Source organism: Hypanus sabinus, chromosome 2, assembly GCF_030144855.1.
Source record: "Hypanus sabinus isolate sHypSab1 chromosome 2, sHypSab1.hap1, whole genome shotgun sequence".
NCBI lineage: Eukaryota > Metazoa > Chordata > Chondrichthyes > Myliobatiformes > Dasyatidae > Hypanus > Hypanus sabinus.
In genome coordinates, this window is record NC_082707.1 from 113584520 (window position 1) to 113605682 (window position 21163).

Genomic DNA, 21163 nt, shown 5'->3' on the forward strand with positions numbered 1-21163 from the left:
CCCGCTCCTTAAAAAAAGACTATGTACTTTCACCCTGTCTATACCCCAAATTATCGTGTATATCTCTATCAAGTCACCTCTCAATCTCCTAAATTCGAGGAATAAAGTCCAAATCTATGGATCTCCTCTCCTTATAACTCAGACTCCCAAGTCCTGGCAACATCACAGTAAATCATGCTTTTTAGCTTAATAACATATTTCCAGTGACAGGGTGACCAAAATTATACAGAATACTCCAAATGTGGCCTCACCAATGTCTTATACAACCACATGGAACATCCCAACACCGACATTCAATGCCCTGGCTGATGAATGCCTTCATCACTCTATTTCCCTGTGATGCAAACTATGCACGTGCACTCCCAGGGCCCTCTTCCAGAACACTCCATGGGACCTCACCATTCACTGCGCCTCCTACCCCGGTATATCTCCCAATTGCAGCACCTCACAGTTATCTGCCTAGCCTCAGCCCACATATCTAGATGATCAAGATCTCCTTGTGATTTTTCATAACCTTCTTCACTGTCTACTACACCAGCTATTTTGATATCATCTGCAAACTTACTAACCATGCCCTGTACGTTCACATCCAAATCATTTTGATAATTCACAAAACAAAATCGGTCTCAGCATCAACCCCTCTGGCACACCTAGACACAGGCCTGCAGTCCAAGAAACTACCATGCTCTGCTTCCTACCAGTGAGCCATTTACGAATCCAGTTAGACATCTCTTCCCGATCCCATGCCATCTAACCCTCCAGACTAGCCTGCCATGAAAGCCCTCGTCAAAGGCCTCGCTAAAGTTCACACAGACAATACCTAACCACTCTACCCTCTCCGGTTTTCTTGGTCACTTCCTCATAGAACACCAAGAGATTTGTCAGACATGTTTTTTCTATATGCAAAGCTGTGCTGACATCCCCAAATCAGAACCCATCTCCATAGCACCACAGTGATGAAAGATTGCACAAAGACACTAGTCAATGGAGATTGTAAATGGATGCCAAACAGTTGATTAAAATGAAGTGTCGCAGGTTTTGAGAATAGGAGCAGTGTAAATTTTCATTTCTTTACAAGTGAACTTATTGTTCTGTACAACCTCATCAACTTTTCAACATTGTCATCTTACTAACTGAACAAAATTTGTCACAAAGGTTACATGGGTACATGATAAATAAAACTGCAGAAAAATCTCACAAATAATAGTTCATTTTTATTTAATTGAGATTCAGCACAGAGCAGGCTTTTCCGGCCTTTCGAGCTACACCATCCAGTAACCCCCAAGTTAATCCTAACCAATTAACACGTACCAGCACGTCTCCGGACTGTCATTTAAAATAAAATTGGATAGGTATATGGACAGGAAAGGAATGGAGGGTTATGGGCTGAGTGCAGGTCAGTGGGACTAGGTGAGAGAGAGTAAGTGTTCGGCACGGACTAGAAGGGTTGAGATGGCCTGTTTCCGTGCTGTAATTGTTATATGATTAGATGACTGTGGGAGGAAACAGGAACACCTGGAGGAAACCCACACGGTCACAGGGAGAACATACAGGCAATGGCAGGAATTGAAGCCAGGTCACCTGTACCGTAAATACTGTGCTAACCACTACAATAAATAGCCAGATAAAGGTTACTGCTGCCAAAATTGACAAAGGATTATTGATCAGAACATTTACAGTCCTAATGGCCCTCCTCTTTAAAGGCAGTGGGAAGGAGAAAGTGCAGGGACAATTATTGATGGAAGAATTTGTGCAACCTCAGTAGAAGCACGTAGACAAGATGGTGGCAATAACTTTCATTAAATAAATTCCTTGGTCTCCATCCAGCCAACACCAAGCCAGAATCACAACTCAGTATACTCAAGCATAAGTCAGAGATTCAGAATTATACTAGAAAAGGGTCTTTCAGCCCAACTCATCCATGCCAGCCTTGATACCCGGCTACTCAAACCCAATTTGGCTTCATTATGCCCATGACCCTCAACTCCTTCCGTATCTAAGCACTTTGCCAAACATCTTTTAAATGTTGTAATTGCATCAGCCTCAACCACCTCCTCCACTCCAAATATTCATCTTGTGTGTGGAAAAACTTGCCCTTCAGATCTCCTTTGAATTTCTCCCCTTTCACCTCAAGCCCACACTCTCTAGTTCTGGACTCTCCTGGCTATATATAAACCTCAATGTTATAGACATCCATGAGGCCATCTCCTCAACTTCCTACATTCAGGAGAGAATAAATCCAAAATATCCATTTTCTTCTTATAATTTCTACCGTCCACTCAGGCTTACAGCCTGATATACTCTCTCCATTGCTACTGCATCCTTCCTATAGTGTAGCAATCAGAACTGTACACAATACTCTCGCTACAGTTTTGTACAACTGCAGGTTTCCATTGTTTAGGGTAGTGGTCGCCAACCCGTCGATCTTTGAGACTTTCTCAGTAGATCCCGAAAAAAAAAAGAAAAATATATACACAAATACTGTTGAGAGATTGTTTCTTGGTTGTGGGGTTTTCATTCCATTTTTTCTGCCCAGTGCGCATGTGCATAGGTCCCCCCGCACTACAGTGTACTTCAGTGGTCCCCAACCACCGGGCCGCGGGGAAACGATATGAGCCAGCTGAATCTTTCCTCATTCCCTGTCACGCTGACTGTTGAACTTGAACCCACGCGAGATCATCAGTCGCCTAAACATGTGGCCGGCAGGAAGTGCCGATGCTACAGGGCCAAAGCGTGGACAGATGGGCGCCGCCTCTGAACCTGTTCAGCACACCGAATGTTCATGGGGAATCCGGTGCTAAAATATTCGCAGATGACCTAATTCCGGCTCAAGGTTTCATAAGTATCAGGGCAGCTACCTCGCTGCGATCTGCTGAAACAAACTTTTGTCGGTTGATAGATCCTACAAGGGGGGCGGGCGTGGGCCTCTCGCTCTCCTCGCTCGGTCGGTCGCTCTGTCCGGACTGCAACCGCCGCTGCCCTGGCACGGGGACCTCCGGCCCTGACCTTGTCCTCTCACCCCACCCACGACCAGCCGCACCTGGCCAAGGCGTCTGGCGGCGGGCAGAGGATGGAGTTCGAGCCTGGAGGCTGTCTAATGAGGCAATGAAGCCCTCAAAACTGCTTCGGCACCTTGAGTCCAAGCACCCTGCACTTAAAGACAAACCTGTTGAGTTTTTTCCGCGGAAAAAATGTGAGCAGGGCGGGACAGCCGAGAGCCGCAAAGGTCGTGAACAACCCCCCCCCCCGTCTGCCGGTTCGGAAGAATATTGTCAATATTAAACCGGTCCACGGTGCAAAAAAAGGGTGGGTATATTATTTCTACATCCGGGTTGATGGGTTTTACTTCTGGTCTTTTCTGCCCCAGTGCGCATGTGTGTGCCTAATCAATTTAGAGTTAATCTCGCATTTCACTGAGGCTGAGGTAGTGGATCTTGGGTTTAAAAAGGTTGATGACCACTAGTTTAGGGACTAAACTACACATTTTCCTAAGGTCAGCATATTCCAGCATTGTCATGACCCACACTGCCCATCAATTATTCAGCTCCAGTAGGATTGGAATGGTTCCATGTTTCTCAGTGCAAGCCCAATACAATATTGCTCTGCAGGTTCAAAGTCATGAGCACAATTTGATAAAATACCACACAGCTCAGTAAGTCAGTGAAGGATCAAAGACTTCAGCCCAAAATGTTGACTATTATTTTCCCTCCACAGATCTTGCCTAACTCGCTGAGCTCCCGCAGCACTATGTATGTGTTGCTCCAGTTTTCCAGCAGCGACAGAATCTCGTGCAACACAGTAGCTTTTGAAAAAAGGTTCGACAATAACTTTGCTTTTTGAAGATGTAAAATACAATCAAGGGGGTTTTCCTTTTAAACCCTATAGAGGGGCAAGGATTGAGGTAGTTCTCTGCCCTTGCAGTGCACATATACAAAGCTGTGCAGAGAGTTAAACAGGGTTTTTAATGAGATCTTTAAACTCTAGTTTAAACCCCTGCCTCCCCCATTCAGCACCAGCAAACCTTCCCACTAAGATATTAGCTCCCCCTTGAGGTTCAGATACAAACGATCCCTTCTGTACAGCTTCCACCTTCCCTGGAAGACAGCCCAATAATCTAAAAATCTAAAGCCCTCTGTCCACACCAACTCCTTAACCCCGTGTTAAACTGTATGATCTTCCTATTTTTGGCCTCACTGGCAAATGGCCAGAGATCACAACCCTGGAGATCCTGCTCTTTAACTTAGCACTTAAAGCCCTGAACTCACATTGCAGGAGCCCGTCACCTCTCTTACCCATGTTACTGGTACCAACATGGATCACGACCTTTGACTGCTCACCCTCCTGCCTAGAACACTGAGGGCTCTTTCGGTGATATCCCCGACCCTGGCACCCAGCAGGAGGCAACAAACCAGCCAGAAGTCTCATTCTCATCCACTAAACATTCTTTCTGTTCCCCTAACCAACGAATCCCCTGTCACTTCAGCTTGCCTCTTCACCCCCTTCCCTTCTGAGCCACAATGCCTCAGTGCCGATACCTAACCACTATGGCTTTCTTCAGCCAGGTCATTCCACCTGACCGTGGTATCCAAAATAGTGTACCTGTTGTTGAGGGGATCAGCTGCAGGGGTGCTCTGCACTGGCTGCCTATTCCCTTTCCCCCACCTGACGGTCACCATTTAGCAGTGTCCTGCACCTTGGTGCAACTACAGCACTGTGCAAACGTCTTAAGCACATATATATAGCAAGGGTTCCCAAGACTTTTTGCACAGAAATGTACTTACTTGTATGTGCTGTCTATCAACCCCTCAGACTCCCGAATGATCCGGAGTTCATCCAGTCCCAGTTCCAACACATTAACACGGTGTGTTAGAAGCTGCAGCTGGATGCACTACTGGCAAATGCAGTCATCAGGGTTACTGGATGTCTCCCTGCAAGAGGAGAATTCCACTATCCTGCCTGGCACCCCCACTGTTCTAAATGTGCAATAAGAAAAAAAAGAAAGAATAAGTAACAAAAAAAGTTTACTTACAGCCTACGCCTCTCCTCGCTAAAGTCTCAAAGAGCCCCAACTCCCCACCAAACAATGGCCGCTCCACTTAAACCTAACTTTTTTTTATTGGACTTTGCCAAGTACTTAATTATACACAATACAGCATCTCCTCGGGACTGTATCACACAAAATATGTCAACTGCCCCCATTCACTTCTTTTAAACTCTCTCTCCCTCCAAGCAATCTGCTGTCTCCTCAGGACTGTTGTGGACAAATTGTCGAAGTGTCCTGTTTGGATTGTCCGTAACTGTGCAGATAGGGTTGCCATCATTAGCAACTCTTGACTGAGGTCTTTGCTGTGATAAAGTGCAGAAAGGGGTGTGTGGGTGTTTGCTGTTGTAGTCCTTGACTGTCAATACCTGGACTATGTGAAGAGTACGTCGGCAGTCTGGTGTGGACAGCTTCTCTTTGTAGAGCTAGAGCACTGTTTTTTTCATAACCAAAAGGTGTTTGAACGTATTGTTCAATAATCTGCATTAGCATGATGGCAAAGCATGACTGATTCAGATTGTAGTCAGCTACGGCTTCATACACCTTTGCCCCTGCTGAGGCAGCGTCAGCTTCATGCTCTTCCCTGAGCGCATTTAATGTAGCCTCTACTTGCCCTCTCTCCATGTCTGTATGAGCTTTCTCCGTCTGCATCTCAGCTTTGCATTCAGCATAAAACACTCTCATTCTTGCTGCTTCAGCTCTAGCGCAGGCTTGTGCTGCAGCTCTGCTAATCATGGATTCAGCTGTTGCAACAATGCAATCAATGCACCCCATTCTAACCTGACTTCCAGGTCTCGGCGACTGAAGGTGTTCCAGTTGACATTGCCACGTACGACATTCAGGCATGTCTACAGTCTGCAGACAAAACCTTTGAAGACGAGTTATCTTTTCACTCAACTGCCCTCACAATGCAGACATACTAAGCTATGCAGTGTAAACACCTCAAAAAATCACCCAAGATGGAAGTTTCCTTTAACGTTTTTAAAGAGATCTTACTTGTAAAAAGGTAAAAAGGTTTCAAGGACAAATAAAGAGGAGATGGAGATGAATGTCTTTCCACCACATGCTTCAAGTTGAATCCAAATTATCCCACACAGGAATTATATAAATCAGATTACGTACTGGACGTGATGTCCATACAAAACAAACTGCACCTCTAGAGGCCAGAACAGATAAAGTACTTCCAACCTATGAATGGATCCCAATAGCTCTACCAAAGCTGTCACAGCTCCTCAAATGATTCCCTCAATTAAAATAGCTCAGTATGTTGTTAGATTTGTTCTGCCTGTACAAAACTCCAATCATGTACTGCAGGTGATCTGATCAATTCCTCACATTAGGTCAATACAGGAACCAAGACTACAATGAAGTTTCATATCCTCTATTTAGGAATAAAATACACCAGCCATCTTCTCGTTTGACGAGGACCACAAGACCATACGGCACAGAAGCAGAATCAGGCCACTTGGCCCATTGAGTCTGCTTCGCCATTCCATCATGGCTGATTTATTACCCCTCCCTCTCAACCTTATTATCCTGTCTTTTCCCCTTAACCTTTGGCACCCCAACTAATCAAGAAACTATCTACATCCACTTTAAGTATACTCAGTGACTTGGCCTCCAAAGCTGTCCATCACAATTAATTCCACAGATTCACCACCCTTTGGCTAAAGAAATTCCTCATCTCTGTTTGAAAGGGGCATCCCTCTATTCTGAGGCTGTGCCCTCTGGTCCTAGATTCATCCACTACAGGAAACATCCTCTTCAAATCCACTGTATCTAGGCCTTTCAATATTCAAAAGGTTTCAATGAGATCCCCCCTCAGTTTTCCAAACTCCAGCAAGTACAGGACCCAAGCCATCAAATACTCCTTATATGCAACCTTTTCATTCCAGGAATAATCCTTATGAACCACCTCTGGAACCTCTCCAATGCCAGCACACCCTTTCTTAGATAAGAGGCCCAAAACTGTTCCCATGACTACAACTGCGTTCTGACCAATGCCTTATAAAGCTTCAGCTTCACACCTTTGTTCTTGTATTCTAGTCCTCCTGAAATGAATACTAACATTGCATTTATCTTCCTTATCAATGATTCAATCTGCAAGTTAACCCGTTAGGGAATCCTGCACAAGGACTCTCAAGTGTCGACAACACTACATTCAATCTCAAACAATAACGAGGTGACCTACAGGGAAGAAATCATCTCCCTGACACAGTGGTGTCAAGAAAACAACCTCTCCCTCAATGTCGCAAAAACAAAGGAGCTGGTTGTGGATTACAAGGGGAATGGAGACGGGCTAACCCTTATTGACTAACCCCTATTAACTGATCTGGGGTTGAGAGGGTAAACCACTTTAAATTCCTCGGCATCCACATCACTGAGGACCTCACGTGGTCTGTACACAACAGCTGTGTGGTGAAATAGGCACAACAGTGCCTCTTTCACCTCAGACAGTTGAGGAAGTTTGGTATGGGCTCCCAGATCCTAAGAACTTTCTACAGGGGCACAATTGAGAGCATCCTGACTGGCTACCTCACTGCCTGGTATGGGAACTGTACCTCCCTTAATCACAGAACTCTACAGAGATTGGAGCATCTGCAGTTGTGAACATCCCATGATTCAGGACATTTACAAAAACAGGTATGAGAAAAGGGCCCCAAGGATCATTGGAGATCTGAACCACCCCAACCAAAGTCTATTCCAGCTGCTACCATCCAGGAAATGGTACTGCAGAATAAAAGCCAGGATCAACAGGCACCAGGACAGCTTCTTCCACCAGACTATCAGATTGATTAACTCACGCTGATTTGAGTGCATTTCTATGCTACATCGACTGTTCTATTTATTATAAATTACTATGATTGCACATTGCACATTTAGACAGAGATGTAACGTAAAGATTTTACTCCTCACATATGTAAAGGATACAAGAAATAAAGACAATTCAATACCTTTGTACCTCTGATTTTTGCGTGTTCTCGCCGCTTGGAAAATAGTCCACGCCTTTATTCCTTCCACCAAAGTGCATGACCATGCACTTCCTACACTATATTCCATCTACTAATTCTTTGCCCATTCTCCCAATCTAAGTCCTTCTGTAGACTCCCTGCTTCCTCAACACTACTTTCCCCTCCACCTATTTTCATATTGTTACGAATGTGCCACAGCTCTGAGGGGCCGAAGGGTGCGGGGTAGCCCCCTCCTTTGTGAGAATCGCAAGATCACTATTAAGTCAGTTCAGGAGACCCAGGAAATGAGAGAAAGACATGCAGAATCCATAAAGAGTTTGGAATGTGTCCTGGCCCCCGAAAGGCGGAACCATTGATACCGGCTATTGTCTCTTGGAGACAGAATTGTGTATCGAATCCTGTACGATGCATCGAAGCCCCAGGCAATGAACCGGGGGGGGGGGGTTGGTGGAGGGATTACATCATCCCAACCTGATTGACGTCTGAGACCCTGTGAGTCAGGATAAAAGAGGGTCTGTGGGAACAGCCCCTCAGACGCACCAGAAGAAACGCTAGCGATCCCGTATCAGCAAAAGCCGGTGGGAAGGCCATGTGCGTCCTTTTCCATTTGCCCCGGAATCGGTGAGCCTTTACCACGGAAGAACAGTCTTTAGCTAACAATGGGGAAATCAACTGCCAACGACTCTCGAAGGATTGACATCATAAAAGGAATGGGCAAGTTTTACCCGTCTTTCTCTCCAACCAAAAAGCTGCAGCTTGAATGAACTAACAGTGACTTTTATATTTCCATCGGACAATACATTATCCCCTAGACAATGATAGAGCTATTCCTTATTATTATTATACCCGCGCTTTTAGATTTAGTATTGACGACGTATATTATCTGTATGTTTGCATTGATATTATTTTTGTGTATTTTTATCAATAAATACTGTTAAAAATAGTACCATCAGACTTCAACGGACCTCTCTATCTTTGCTGGTAAGTGACCCAGTTACGGGGTACGTAACAATATGTCCACAAACTTGGCCAGAACGCCATCAATTCTGTCATCCAAATTGTTGACATATAACATGAAAAGTTGTCCCAATATTGACCTCTGTGGAACAGCACTAGTCACCAGCAGCCAACTAGAATAAGCCCCCTTTATTCTGACACTTTGCTTCCTGCCAGTCAGCCAATCTTTCCTGTAACACCATGGGCTCTTGTTAAGCAGCCTCATGCGTCAAAGGCCTTCTGAAAATCCAAGTAAACAACATCCACTGACTCTTCTTTGTCTATCCTGTTATTTTCTCAAGTCATTCCAAAAGATTTGTTTGGCAAGAATTTCCCTTAAAAAACCATGCTGACTTTGGTCTACTTTATCACGTGCTTCCAAGCAGCCTGAAACCTCATCCTAAATAATGGACTCCAACATCTTCCTTACCACTAAGTCAGGCTAACTGGCCTATAATTTCCTTTCTTCTGCCTCTTTCCAATCCTCCAGATCCATGCTAGAATCTAGTGATTCTTGGAAGATCATTATTAATTCATCCACAATCACTTCAGCTACCTCTTTCAGAACCCATGGTTGTAGTCCATTTGGTCCAGGAGACATATCTCTCTTCAGATCTTTCAGCTTCCCAAGCACCTTCTCCTTAGTAATAGCAATGACACTCAATTCTGTCGCCTGGCGCTCTTAAATTCTGGCATGGTGCTCGTGTCATCCACAGCGACTGCTGGCACAAAATACTTCTTACATTTGTTTGCCATTTCTTTGTCCCCCACTGCTACCTCTCCAGTTTCAAAATCAGTGCTCCACTATCTACTCTCACCTCTCTCTTACTCTTTATATAGCCGAAAAAAACATTTGCTATCATCTTTATTATTGACTAGCTTATCTTCATTTTACATTTTTTCCATTATGGTTTTTTTTTGCTTCTGTTGGTTTTTAAAAGCTTCCCAATCCCCTAACTTCCCACTAAACTTTGCTACATTATAAGCCCTCTGTTTTTTTTTAAATACTGACTTTGACTTCTTTTATCAGCCACAGTTGCCTCATCCTGCCTTTGGAATACTTTTCATCATTGGGATGTGTCTATGCTGCACCTTTAGATTTGCTCCCAGAAACTCCAATTATTGCTGTTCTGCTATCATTCCTGCTAGTGGCCCCTTCCAATCAACTTTGTCCTGCTCCTCTCTCATGTCTCTGTAATTCTCTTTACTGCATTGTATTACCAATACAACTGACTAAATTCTCCCTGTCAATGTGCAGAGTGAATTCTATCAAATGATCACTGACTACTAAGGGTTTATTTACCTTAAGCTCCCTAATCAAGTCTGGTTCATTACACAAAAGCCAATCCAGAACTGCCTTTCCCCAGTGGGCTCAACCACAAACTGCTCTACAAAGCCATTTATCTCACAGGCATTCCACAAATTCCCTTTCTTGGGATCCAACATCAACCTGAATTTCCTAATTTACTTGCATATTAAACTCGCCCATGACTATTATAAAATTGCCCTCATTATATGCCTTTTCTAATTCCCATTGAAATTGATATCTCACTTCCTGGCTACAGTTCAGGCCTGTATACAACTCCCATCAGGTTTTTTCACCTTTGCAGTTTCTCTGCTCAACCCATAAGGATTCTACATCTTCAGAGCTTATGTCACCTGTTGTATCGTTGAATGTTAAGCTCGCAACTATGATCTTCTTTCAGCCACGAATCAGTGATACCCACGACCCCATACCTGCCCATCTCTAAATGCACTACAAGATCTTCTACTGTATTCCATTCTCTGCATGCATTCACACATAACACCCTTAGTCCTGTATTCATCACCCATTTCAATTTTGTCCCCATGTTACAGTTCATCCCACTGAGTGAAATTTTGCCATTTCGTCGATGCACCGACTTGTATACCAATTGCCCTATCACTCCGGTTCCCATTCCCCTGCCAAATCAGCTTACACCCCCCCCCAACAGCTCTAGCAAAAAGACCCGCGAGAATATTGATCCCCCTCAGGTTCAGGTGTAAACTTGTCCTTCCCCAGAAGAGATCCCAATGATCCAGAAATCTGAAACACTGGCCCCTACACCAATTCCAACACTGGCCACTCTGCTTACACCTTCTTTCTTTTTATTGGCCCCTGCAAGTGCTTAAAAGATTGCAGCCCGCTGAAAAGTTTCAAAAGGCCCCAAACTCTTTTTAAACCTCATGCAGGGGTTTTAATTTAAGCCAACTGATGACCTCCCATGATAATGTCACTATTATCTGATCTAAGTCTTCCGCAATTAGCAGCAAACATTGGAAGTTTGTTTTATTTTGTTCCATTTCCCCAAACATTTATGGAAGGCATTTCTAAACAAACCAGATTTTTATAGAAACCCAAACCCCTTTCATCTTCAACAAGTTTCAATTCTTTAGCTAATTAGGCTAGAAATTCTGATTCAGATTAGTTATTATCATATACACCAGGTTCTTTGCTTGCCTGAATCCAGAGACACCACCAAGTAAAATCTGTCCCAGGTGAAACTGATTTTAAGTGACACTTATCTGAGTTGTCACACTAGTTCGATAGCAGATGCCAGAGCTCAAATTGACAATTTTATTATATATGGTTAGACTTTAAACAATGTCTTACTTTTAAAGCCTTAAAGATAATTCCTGGGGGTCTGGGAGAGCGAGTCGTGTTGTTGTTCAGCTGCTGTTCAACAGTCCACAACAATCCAGAAAAGTCTGTTGGAGGATTGTATGTTCTGGTGCCTTTGTACTGGATGGAACTAAAGGCTTCTGGAAAGCGCCCCAGCTTATGAAATCGCTCCTGTAGCAGTTTTTCTGGAAGCTCTGAAGGCCCATCTGCAGAGAAAGGTCAACAGTTTAATACAAAGCACAAACCCACAAACCCACAAGAGTCACAGGGACAGAGAAGATGGCGATGGCATTGGCAACATGTCCTTCGGATCTGCAGTCTGTGCCATTTACACAAATCCCATATTAATCATTTTTTCAAAAACATTTCCCCAAATTCTCAGTTCCGTTCACTTTCCAAAACTCACCTACTCAATCGAGCAACTTACAGAGGCCAATTAATCTACCAACTGACATCTTTGAGACTTGGAAGAAAGCTCGCCATTGGGAGGTTTTAATAGGTAGTGGGAGCTTATCCCCACTACCACCCCCAGCTATGATGACCTTAAACAAAGGTGCAGGCTGACAGTGAATCACAAAGTTTATAAACAGCAATGAAATGACTAAGTCTAGACAAAGTTATAGATGGAAATTACAGCAATGGATGAGTTAAGGTAGTTTTTTGAGATAAATAGAGAATGGATTAGGGTTTTCTGGCTCTTCAAGCCATTCCACCCAGCAGCCTCCCTAGCCTAATCACAATGCAATTTACAATGACCAATTAACCTACCACTGGTACATCTTAGGACTGTGGGAGGAAACCAGAGCACCTGGAAGAAATCCACGCAGTCACAGGGAGAACATCCAAACTCCTTACCAACAACAGCAGGAATTGAACCCGGGTCACTGGTACTGTAAAGCATTGTACTAACCACTATGATACTGTGCCATCCCTGGTAGAGCCAAGCGATACAAGACAGAAGGCGTTAGGTACTCTTTGCATACGATGGATATGATGTCCAAAATTCAACCTGTGGATAATTCTTTTTTCAACAGAGTGATACAGAAGGAAACAGGCCCTTCTGCCCAACAGGTTCATGCCGATCAAAATTTCTATCTAAGCTAGTCCCATTTACCTGCATTTGGCCCATATCCCCTATGCACATACCTTTTAAATGTTGTTAATGTATTTGCCTCAACCACTTCCAATGACAGTTTATTCCATATACTGGCTTCCGAGTTAAAAAAGTAGCCTCTCGGGTTGCTATTAAGACTGTGTGACCCGAATAATGCTCCTCATGATTTATACACCTTAAGATCATCCCTGATTCTCCTTTACTCCAATGAAAAAAAGCCCCAGCTTGTTCAACCACTCCCCATAACTTGATTCCTCAAGTCCCATCAACATCCTCATAAATTTGCTCTGCACTCTTTCTGGCTTAATGGCACCTTTCACTATAAAAGGGCCATGTAAATTGAATATAATATTCTGAATGAGCTTCACCAATATCTTTTACAACTTTCACTGGGGTTGCAAATGATGTGGTTTCGTTTCTGACAGATGGCACAGGAGGATGAATTTTGGCGTTCAGGAGTAAAGTCTGTGACAGAGACCAAAGATATTGATCCACTTTCAATTTTTAATTGAAGGAGATTTATCCTTACCATGATTGCAGGACAGTGAAGTGCAAGTGTGGATTGAGGTGAGCAAAGAAGGAATAAGATGGGAAGCAGGGCAGTGAATTAGAAATAGAAACATTTGAACAGCAGTCAAAGGAAGAACACAAGATAAACGACAGCCGTGTATAATTCAATTGAATGAAGACCACATTACAATCCAAGTCACCTCTGAAGGTACTTGAATGAAATGTTATAGTTTAACCATATGCAGCCTGTATTTTAATTTATATCTTTTAAGACTTTGTGGTCTTCAGGAAGGGGAAATCAAGGAAACACACACACCACTCCTCATTGAGAAGTCATCAGTGGAGAGGCTGAACAACTTCAAGTCAACATCTCAGAGGATCTACTCTGGCCCAAATAAATTGATGCAATCACAAAGAAGGCACTCCAGTGATTCTATTTCATTAGAAGTTTGAGGAGATTAAACATAGAGAATCATAGAGCACTTAGAAACAGGCCCTTTGGCCCATCCAAACCATGCCAAAATATTATTCTGCCTTGAATCATAACCCTGTATATCCCTCCCATCTATATACCTATCCAAACTTCTCTTAGATGTTGAAATCGAACCTGTTTCTACCACTTCTGCTGGCAACTTGTTCCACACTCAACACCAAGTGAAGAAGTTCCCACCAGTATTTCACCTTTCAAACCATGACCTCTGGTTCTAGTCTCACCCAACCTCAGTGGAAAAAGCCTGCTTGCATTTACTGTATTCTACACCACTCACAATTGTGTACCTTTATCAAATCTCTCCTCATTCTCCCACTCTTCAAGAAATGAAGTCCTAACCTATTCAACCTTTCCCTATAACTCAGGAACTCAAGTCCTGGAAAAATCATTGTAAAGAGACTGCAATGGGTTGTAGATTCAGCCAGCTCCCTCACAGTCTGAGTCTACATCTCTCCCCACCAAGGACATCTGCAAGGTGGTGCCATCTACCATTAAGCACCCTCACCATCCAGAACATGCCTTCCTCTCATTAGATAATAAGGGAAGAGGAGATACAGAAGCCTGAAGACTTACATTTAACAATTCAGGAACAGCTTCTTCCCCTCTGCCTATTTATTTTTCCCCCTATTTATTTTTGTAACATATTAATAGTTACATCTTGCACAGTCTTGCTGCCATAAAATAACAACATATGCCAGTGATAATAAACCTGCTTCTGATTCTAAAGCTGAAAACATATACTACCAGGCTGAAGGACAACTATACCCTGTACAATACAACGGACTCTTGACATCACAATCTACCTTGTCACGGCCTTGCATCTTGCTGTCTGCCAGCTCTGCATTTTGTCTCTCTCTTCATTCTGTTATCACTTTTCCCTTGTACTAACTAGTTCAATATGAAGAAGTGATCTGTGTGGGTGGCATTGCACAAGATAACAAATAATAAACCCCTCGTAGCACTTTAGAATTCAGACCCACCAATGAAGGCAAGCCAAGGTTACAGGCTCGGGAAGGGTTGTTGGAGTAGCTGAAGCAAGTAACTGCACTTCACTTTGTATATGGTATACCCGACAGTCACCGTACACCAGTGAATTGGGACCTAAATGAATATTCAGGATGGTGGCTCAGTACTGATCAGGCAGGCATGCTTTGTCCTGGGTGGTATCAGTTGTTTGATTTGCACTTAGACAGACAAGCAGGGAGTACTCAATCACTTGTTTCCTGTGGGTTAGAGAAAGGATTTGGGCTGTTGGGGTGATTCCCTTGAACAGAAAATCCCACAAAAAGAAGTGGGTACAGCCCAGTCCATCACGGGTAAAGCCCTCCCCACTACTGAGCACATCTATACAAAGCGTAGTTGCAGGAGAGCAGATCAGGGGCCCCACCACCCAGGCCATGCTCTCTTCTTGCTGCTGCCATCAGGAAGGAGGTTCAGGAGCCTCAAGTCTCACACCACCAGGTCCAAGAACAGTTATTATCCCTCAACCATCAAGCTCTTAAACTAACAGAGATAACTTCACTCAACTTCACTGAACCGCTCCTATAACTCACTTTCAAGTACTCTTCATCTCATGTTCTAGATATTTATTTTTTTTATTATTACTACTATTTATTTCATTTTGTATTTACACAGTTCTTTTTGGCTTATGCACATAGGCCAAATGCCAAAGTTGATGCAGTCTTTCATTGATTCTATTTTGGTTATTATTCTATTATGGATTTCAGTATGCCCACAAGAAAATGAATCTCAGGGTTGCATATGGTGACATATACTGTAAGAACTTTGATAATAAATTTACTTTGATACACTCACAGGATACACAGTCACACTATTTGAAATGGAGTCACAAACAGACCAGATAGAGGATAATCACTCGCAAAAAGTTGAGTCTTAAGAATTCAGTAGTTCATCCCGTCACTGAAGCAAGCCTTTGTTAGTTTCCATATTCCACATCTGCCAAGGGGGGGCCTGTGGATGTGTCTCTTGTCTATAACTCTACATCCAAACCAAAGTACTGACAGCACTGACCTTCCAGAACACGTTTGCCTCATACCCTGTGTGTCAGCTTCCTCTCCAGCCGGCCCTGCCATTAAAGCCTCAGCATTGACAAATTCCTCTAACATTTCCAAATGTAGAATGAACGGGTTAACACATGATTCAGGTACTATCAAATGTGATAGGGTTGCTACAACTGCTCAGAAAACCAAAAATCAAACACCTTACCGTAGCACCACACCAGTGAACTTGGGAAGTACAGAAAGTTACAGCAGGGCATTTACTTTGGAAACTAATTGAGCTCCTGGTTTTAAAAACACAAGTTTCCAAGCACTGTATACACAGTGCAAGAAGTGGGAAAGGGGACTCACTGTCAGAGAATAGGATGGTTCATGCAGCATTTCAAGCAAACAGAGACTCCAGGAATTTCCTTTCAGCTGTTCATAAGCTCAAGACTTTTAAGCTCAAAGCACAGAGAAAAGAACAAGCTCGGCCAGTGGTTCCCAAAGTGGGCGATATCAAAATACAACCAGGGGATAGTGGGAGTTTAAGGGGGCGGTGGAGTGCACTCGGTAGCAAGAGGGGCTGCTGGGGAACTACAGGCTTAATATAAGAAATGAATTCCTTACTATAATCAATTAATCCTCAGTGCCCCAGAATTGATTACAATGATCATATAATCACCTCATCTCTTGTTAACCCACCATTCTCTCAGACTTTGTTTGAAGCCTGTTATCATTACTAAAAATCAACTTGACACTTCTATATTTGGCATACGATGAGAAACTGGACTGAAGGTAAGGAAGGCAAATGAGATGTTACTGTTCATTTCAAGAGGACTAGAATACAAGTGCAAGGATGCGATGCTGAGGTTTATAAGGCACTGGTCACACCACACTTGGGAGTATTGTGAGCAGTTTTGGTCCCTTAGCTAAAAAAAGATGTGCAGGTACTGGAGGGGCTCCAAGGAGGTTATAGACAATAGGTGCAGAAGTAGGCCATTCGGCCCTTCGAGCCTGCACTGCCATTTTGAGATCATGGCTGATCATCTGCTATCAATACCCGGTTCCTGCCTTGTCCCGATATCCCTTGATTCCCCTATCCATAAGATACCTATCTAGCTCCTTCTTGAAAGCATCCAGAGAATTGGCCTCCACTACCTTCCGAGGCAGTGCATTCCAGACCCCCACAATTCTCTGGGAGAAGTTTTTCCTTAACTCTGTCCTAAATGACCTACCCCTTATTCTCAAACCATGCCCTCTGGTACTGGACTCTCCCAGCATCTGGAACATATTTCCTGCCTCTATCTTGTCCAATCCCTTAATAATCTTATATGTTGCAATCAGATCCCCTCTCAATCTCCTTAATTCCAGCGTGTACAAGCCCAGTCTCTCTAACCTCTCTACGTAAGACAGTCCGGACATCCCAGGAATTAACCTTGTGAATCTGCGCTGCACTTCCTCTACAGCCAGGATGTCCTTCCTTAACCCTGGAGACCAAAACTGTACACAATACTCCAGATGTGGTCTCACCAGGGCTCTGTACAAATGCAAGAGGATTTCCTTGCTCTTGGACTCAACTCCCTTTGTAATAAAGGCCAACATTCCATTAGCCTTTCATTCACAAGAATGATTCCAGGAATGAAAGGAATAATGTATGAGGAATATTTGATGGCTCTGGGCATGTACTCGCTGGAGTTTAGAAAGAGAGGGGATCTCATTGAAACCTATTGAATATTAAATACCAGGATGGAGTGGATGTTTCCTACAGTGGGTGAGTCTAGAACCAGAGAAGTATCCCTTTAGAACAAAGAGGAGGAGGAATTTCTGTAGCCAGAGGGTGGTGAATCTGTGGAATTCATTGCCACAGACAGCAGTGGAGCCCGACACTGGGTATACAGTGGATTGCAAAAATTTGGGCACCCCCAGTCAAAATTTCTGTTACTGTGAATAGTTAAGCGAGTAAAAGATGACCTGATTTCCAAAAGGCATAAAGTTAAAGATGATACTTTTTAAAAATATTTTAAGCAAGATTACTTTTTTATTTCCAGCTTTTAGAGTTTCAAAATAACAAAAAAGGAAAAGGGCCTGAAGAAAAAGTTTGGGCACCGTGCACGGTCAGTACTTAGTAACACCCCCTTTAGCAAGTATCACAGTTTGTAAACGCTTTCTGTAGCCAGCTAAGAGTCTTTCAATTCTTGTTTGGGGGATTTTTGCCCATTCTTCCTTGCAGAAGGCTTCTAGTTCTGTGAGATTCTTGGGCCATCTTGCATGCACTGCTCTTTTGAGCCTATCCACACGATGATCCCTAAGTCGGGGGACTGTGAGGGCCATAGCAGAACCTTCAGCTTGCGGCTCGTGAGGTAGTCCATTGTGGATTTTGAGGTGAGTTTAGGGTCATTATCCTGTTGTAGAAGCCATCCTCTTTTCATCTTCAGCTTTTTTTTTTACAGATGGTGTGATGTTTGCTTCCAGAATTTGCTGGTATTTAATTGAATTCATTCTTCCCTCTACCAGTGAAAAGTTCCCCGTGCCACTGGCTGCAACACATGCCCAAAGCATGATGGATCCACCCCTGTGCTTAACAAAGTAAGAATGCTTCTTTGTTGTGGTAACTGGTGAGAGAGTGCTTGCTCTCACAGCTTGTTTGGGTTACAATTACTGATAATGAAAATTGTATTCATTTGTTAACCAATTGGGATAGATGCTATTGTGGATGTGTAAGCTAGTGTTGCGCGGGCTTTTGGGGAAGTTGAGGGGGAGATCGCGAGGAAGGAGGACGTGCAGGATGCGCTCTGGTCGATCACAGAGGTTGGTCCCAGGCAGCGGATCGAGGTCGGAGATTGAATAGTGGACCGAAGACTCAGTCAATTTGTGCACGAATTGACTGAACTCTGATAAGTTTTGGCAGAAGATTGAGAGGAGTTTTTATAGAGGTATACAAAATTGAGGGGTATAGAAGAGTAAATGTAGTCATGAGTTAAGGGTGAAAGGTTTAAGGGAAACATGAAGGGGAACTTCTTCAATGAAAAAATCGTGAGAGTGTGGAACAAGTTCACAGCACAAGTAGTGCATGCGAGCTTGATTTCAATGTTTAGCGAAGTTGGGATAGGTACATGGATAGTAGGGGTATGAGGGCTATGGACCCGGTGCAGGTCAATGGGAGTCAGCAGTTTAAATGGTGTCAGCATGGACTAGATGAGCCAAAGGGCCTGTTTCTGTGCTCAACCTCTCCATGACTCTAAGTAATTTTATCTGTATCTTTAAATAGATTTGAATAGTTTTTGCAAATATTAGTCACTGCTTTGAATTTGCAGTTCTCTGTGCATCAAAAATCAAAACCGTTTATAGTTTTTAATGCAGTGACCAGAAAGGGAGAGGGGGTGCTGGGGATGAGTCCTGGGAGCCAAGGGGGCTGTAACACAAAAAGTTTGGCAAACACTGATCTAACCACTACAGCAGCTTTGTGTTTTATTTTGATGCTAATATCTGCTGGCAAAGCATTTACTGTCTATTTCTGATTGCCCAGGAATTGAGACAGCTTCAAGAGTTACACATATTGGTGGCTCTTGAATCAGACAGGCAGACAAGGATGGAAAATTTCCCTTCCCGTAGGTATTACAACAATCCAACATTTCATGGTTATTGAGACGTACTTTAAATAAATCATACATAAACAATTGAACACTTCCTGTTCCTCCACCCTGACTGAAGGCGATCCTCAACCACAGTATTCACAGCGTCTCAAACAGCACAACAAATTGTACTATTTACAGCTAACTGAAGACCTCTGGAAGACTGCAAGAGGCTGCAGATGGTTCTACACTCAGGGGCAAAACTCTCCTCACTGTCAAGGGCATCTTCTAAAGACAGTGCCTTAAGGACTCTCACCATCCAGGACATGCCTTCTTTTTGTTATTACCATCAGGGAGGTGGTACAGGAGCCTGAAGACCCACATTCAACAAGTTAGAAACAGCTTTCTCTCCATCATCACATTTCTGAATGGTCCATGAATTCATTAGCACTGCGTCAGATAAACAAATTGTATGTTGTACAAATCAGTGATGATAAATCTCATTCTGATCCTAACCTAGCGTAATTTTCCAAGTTTTGGAAAATACAAAGAGAAGATTGAGAGATTGGTTTTAATTATTTAATTTGACCCTCTCATAAAATTAACCTTTAACTACTGGGCAGTGGCCAGGTTGAAGGAACACTGCAGACATCATTGAAAGATGCAAAGCCAAATGTCTCTAATGATCCTAGAGCTTCTAACCAGCACTGACCACCATGTCTGCAAATTTTAATTTTAGAGGTGCACCATGCACTTATTTTGGAAATGTTTGTCAAATTTAATAAAACAGTTAAACATTAAGTAGTTGGTTCAGTGTTACACAGAGGGAAAACCGAAGTCTCTCAACCTGGTCTGCGGGGGTATAATACTGAACCCTAATCACACTTTTCCCCACCCATTCATAATCTAGAGCAGGGGTTCCCAACCCTTTTCTTACACCATGGACCAACAGCAAGGAGCCCATATAGATCAGGTTGGAAGCCTTTCAGATCTGTTTTAAGAATGAAACTGCAGATATTATAAAGACACACCAATTATACAAACAAATCATTCCGATATAGATATTGTACACATTCTTTGATAATAACTATTTTGAACTTTGAACAAAACCAGGTGAATGCTGATGTACTCCTGACCCTGTTACAAAAGAAGAGCCCATGCAGTTCAGGCCATGGACTCAGGTTCCATTCCCCACTACCTGACCCATGTCACCAGGTCAGACACACTGGGGTGAACCTGAGAAATGGATCTAATTGGTCGATATTGTCAAGGGTCTCAGAGAATCTAAGTCAACATGCATAAATGGATGACGTACAAAACTACATAGAATTGCGATGCTGCGATTATTACAAAAACCTGTACAGCCCTAGGTATTGAATATTCCAAAATAAAGTTTGTTCAGGAAAGAAAGGGTGGCATGGTAGCATAGCGGTTAGCACAACACTAACAGTACCAGCAATCCGAGTTCAGTTCCCACCGCTGTCTGTAAGGAGGTTGTATGTTCTCCCTGTGACCATGGGGAGAATGTCTGGGTGCTTCCACAGTCCAACAATCTACTGGCTGGTAGGTTAATTATTCACTGTAAATTGTCCCGTGTTTAGGCTAGGATTAAACTGGCAGTTGCTGGGTGGCACAGCTCAAAGGGCCAGAAGGTCCTACTCTGCGCTGTACCTCAATAAACAATGGATGTAGGCGTAGCAATATAAAGTGAATCACTCTTTTACCTGCCTGCGAACACATCTATCTTATAATGGCTACCAAAAGTACTAAAACTGGGAAAAAGTAAACTTCTACGGCTTTGCCGGCTGACATTCTCGCTGTTTTGGA

At 43.3% G+C, this 21163-nt stretch overlaps 1 protein-coding gene across 1 annotated transcript in view; it reads right to left on the reverse strand.

The window, feature by feature from the left end:
- The window catches only part of zfyve1 (zinc finger, FYVE domain containing 1), a 73114-nt gene that overhangs the window by 37841 nt on the left and 14110 nt on the right, over window positions 1–21163 (reverse strand). Inside the window, exon 3 of the mRNA XM_059952559.1 lies at window positions 11642–11856. Within this exon, the coding sequence (XP_059808542.1) occupies window positions 11642–11856 (215 nt within the window). The remainder of the gene's footprint in view (window positions 1–11641; window positions 11857–21163) is intronic.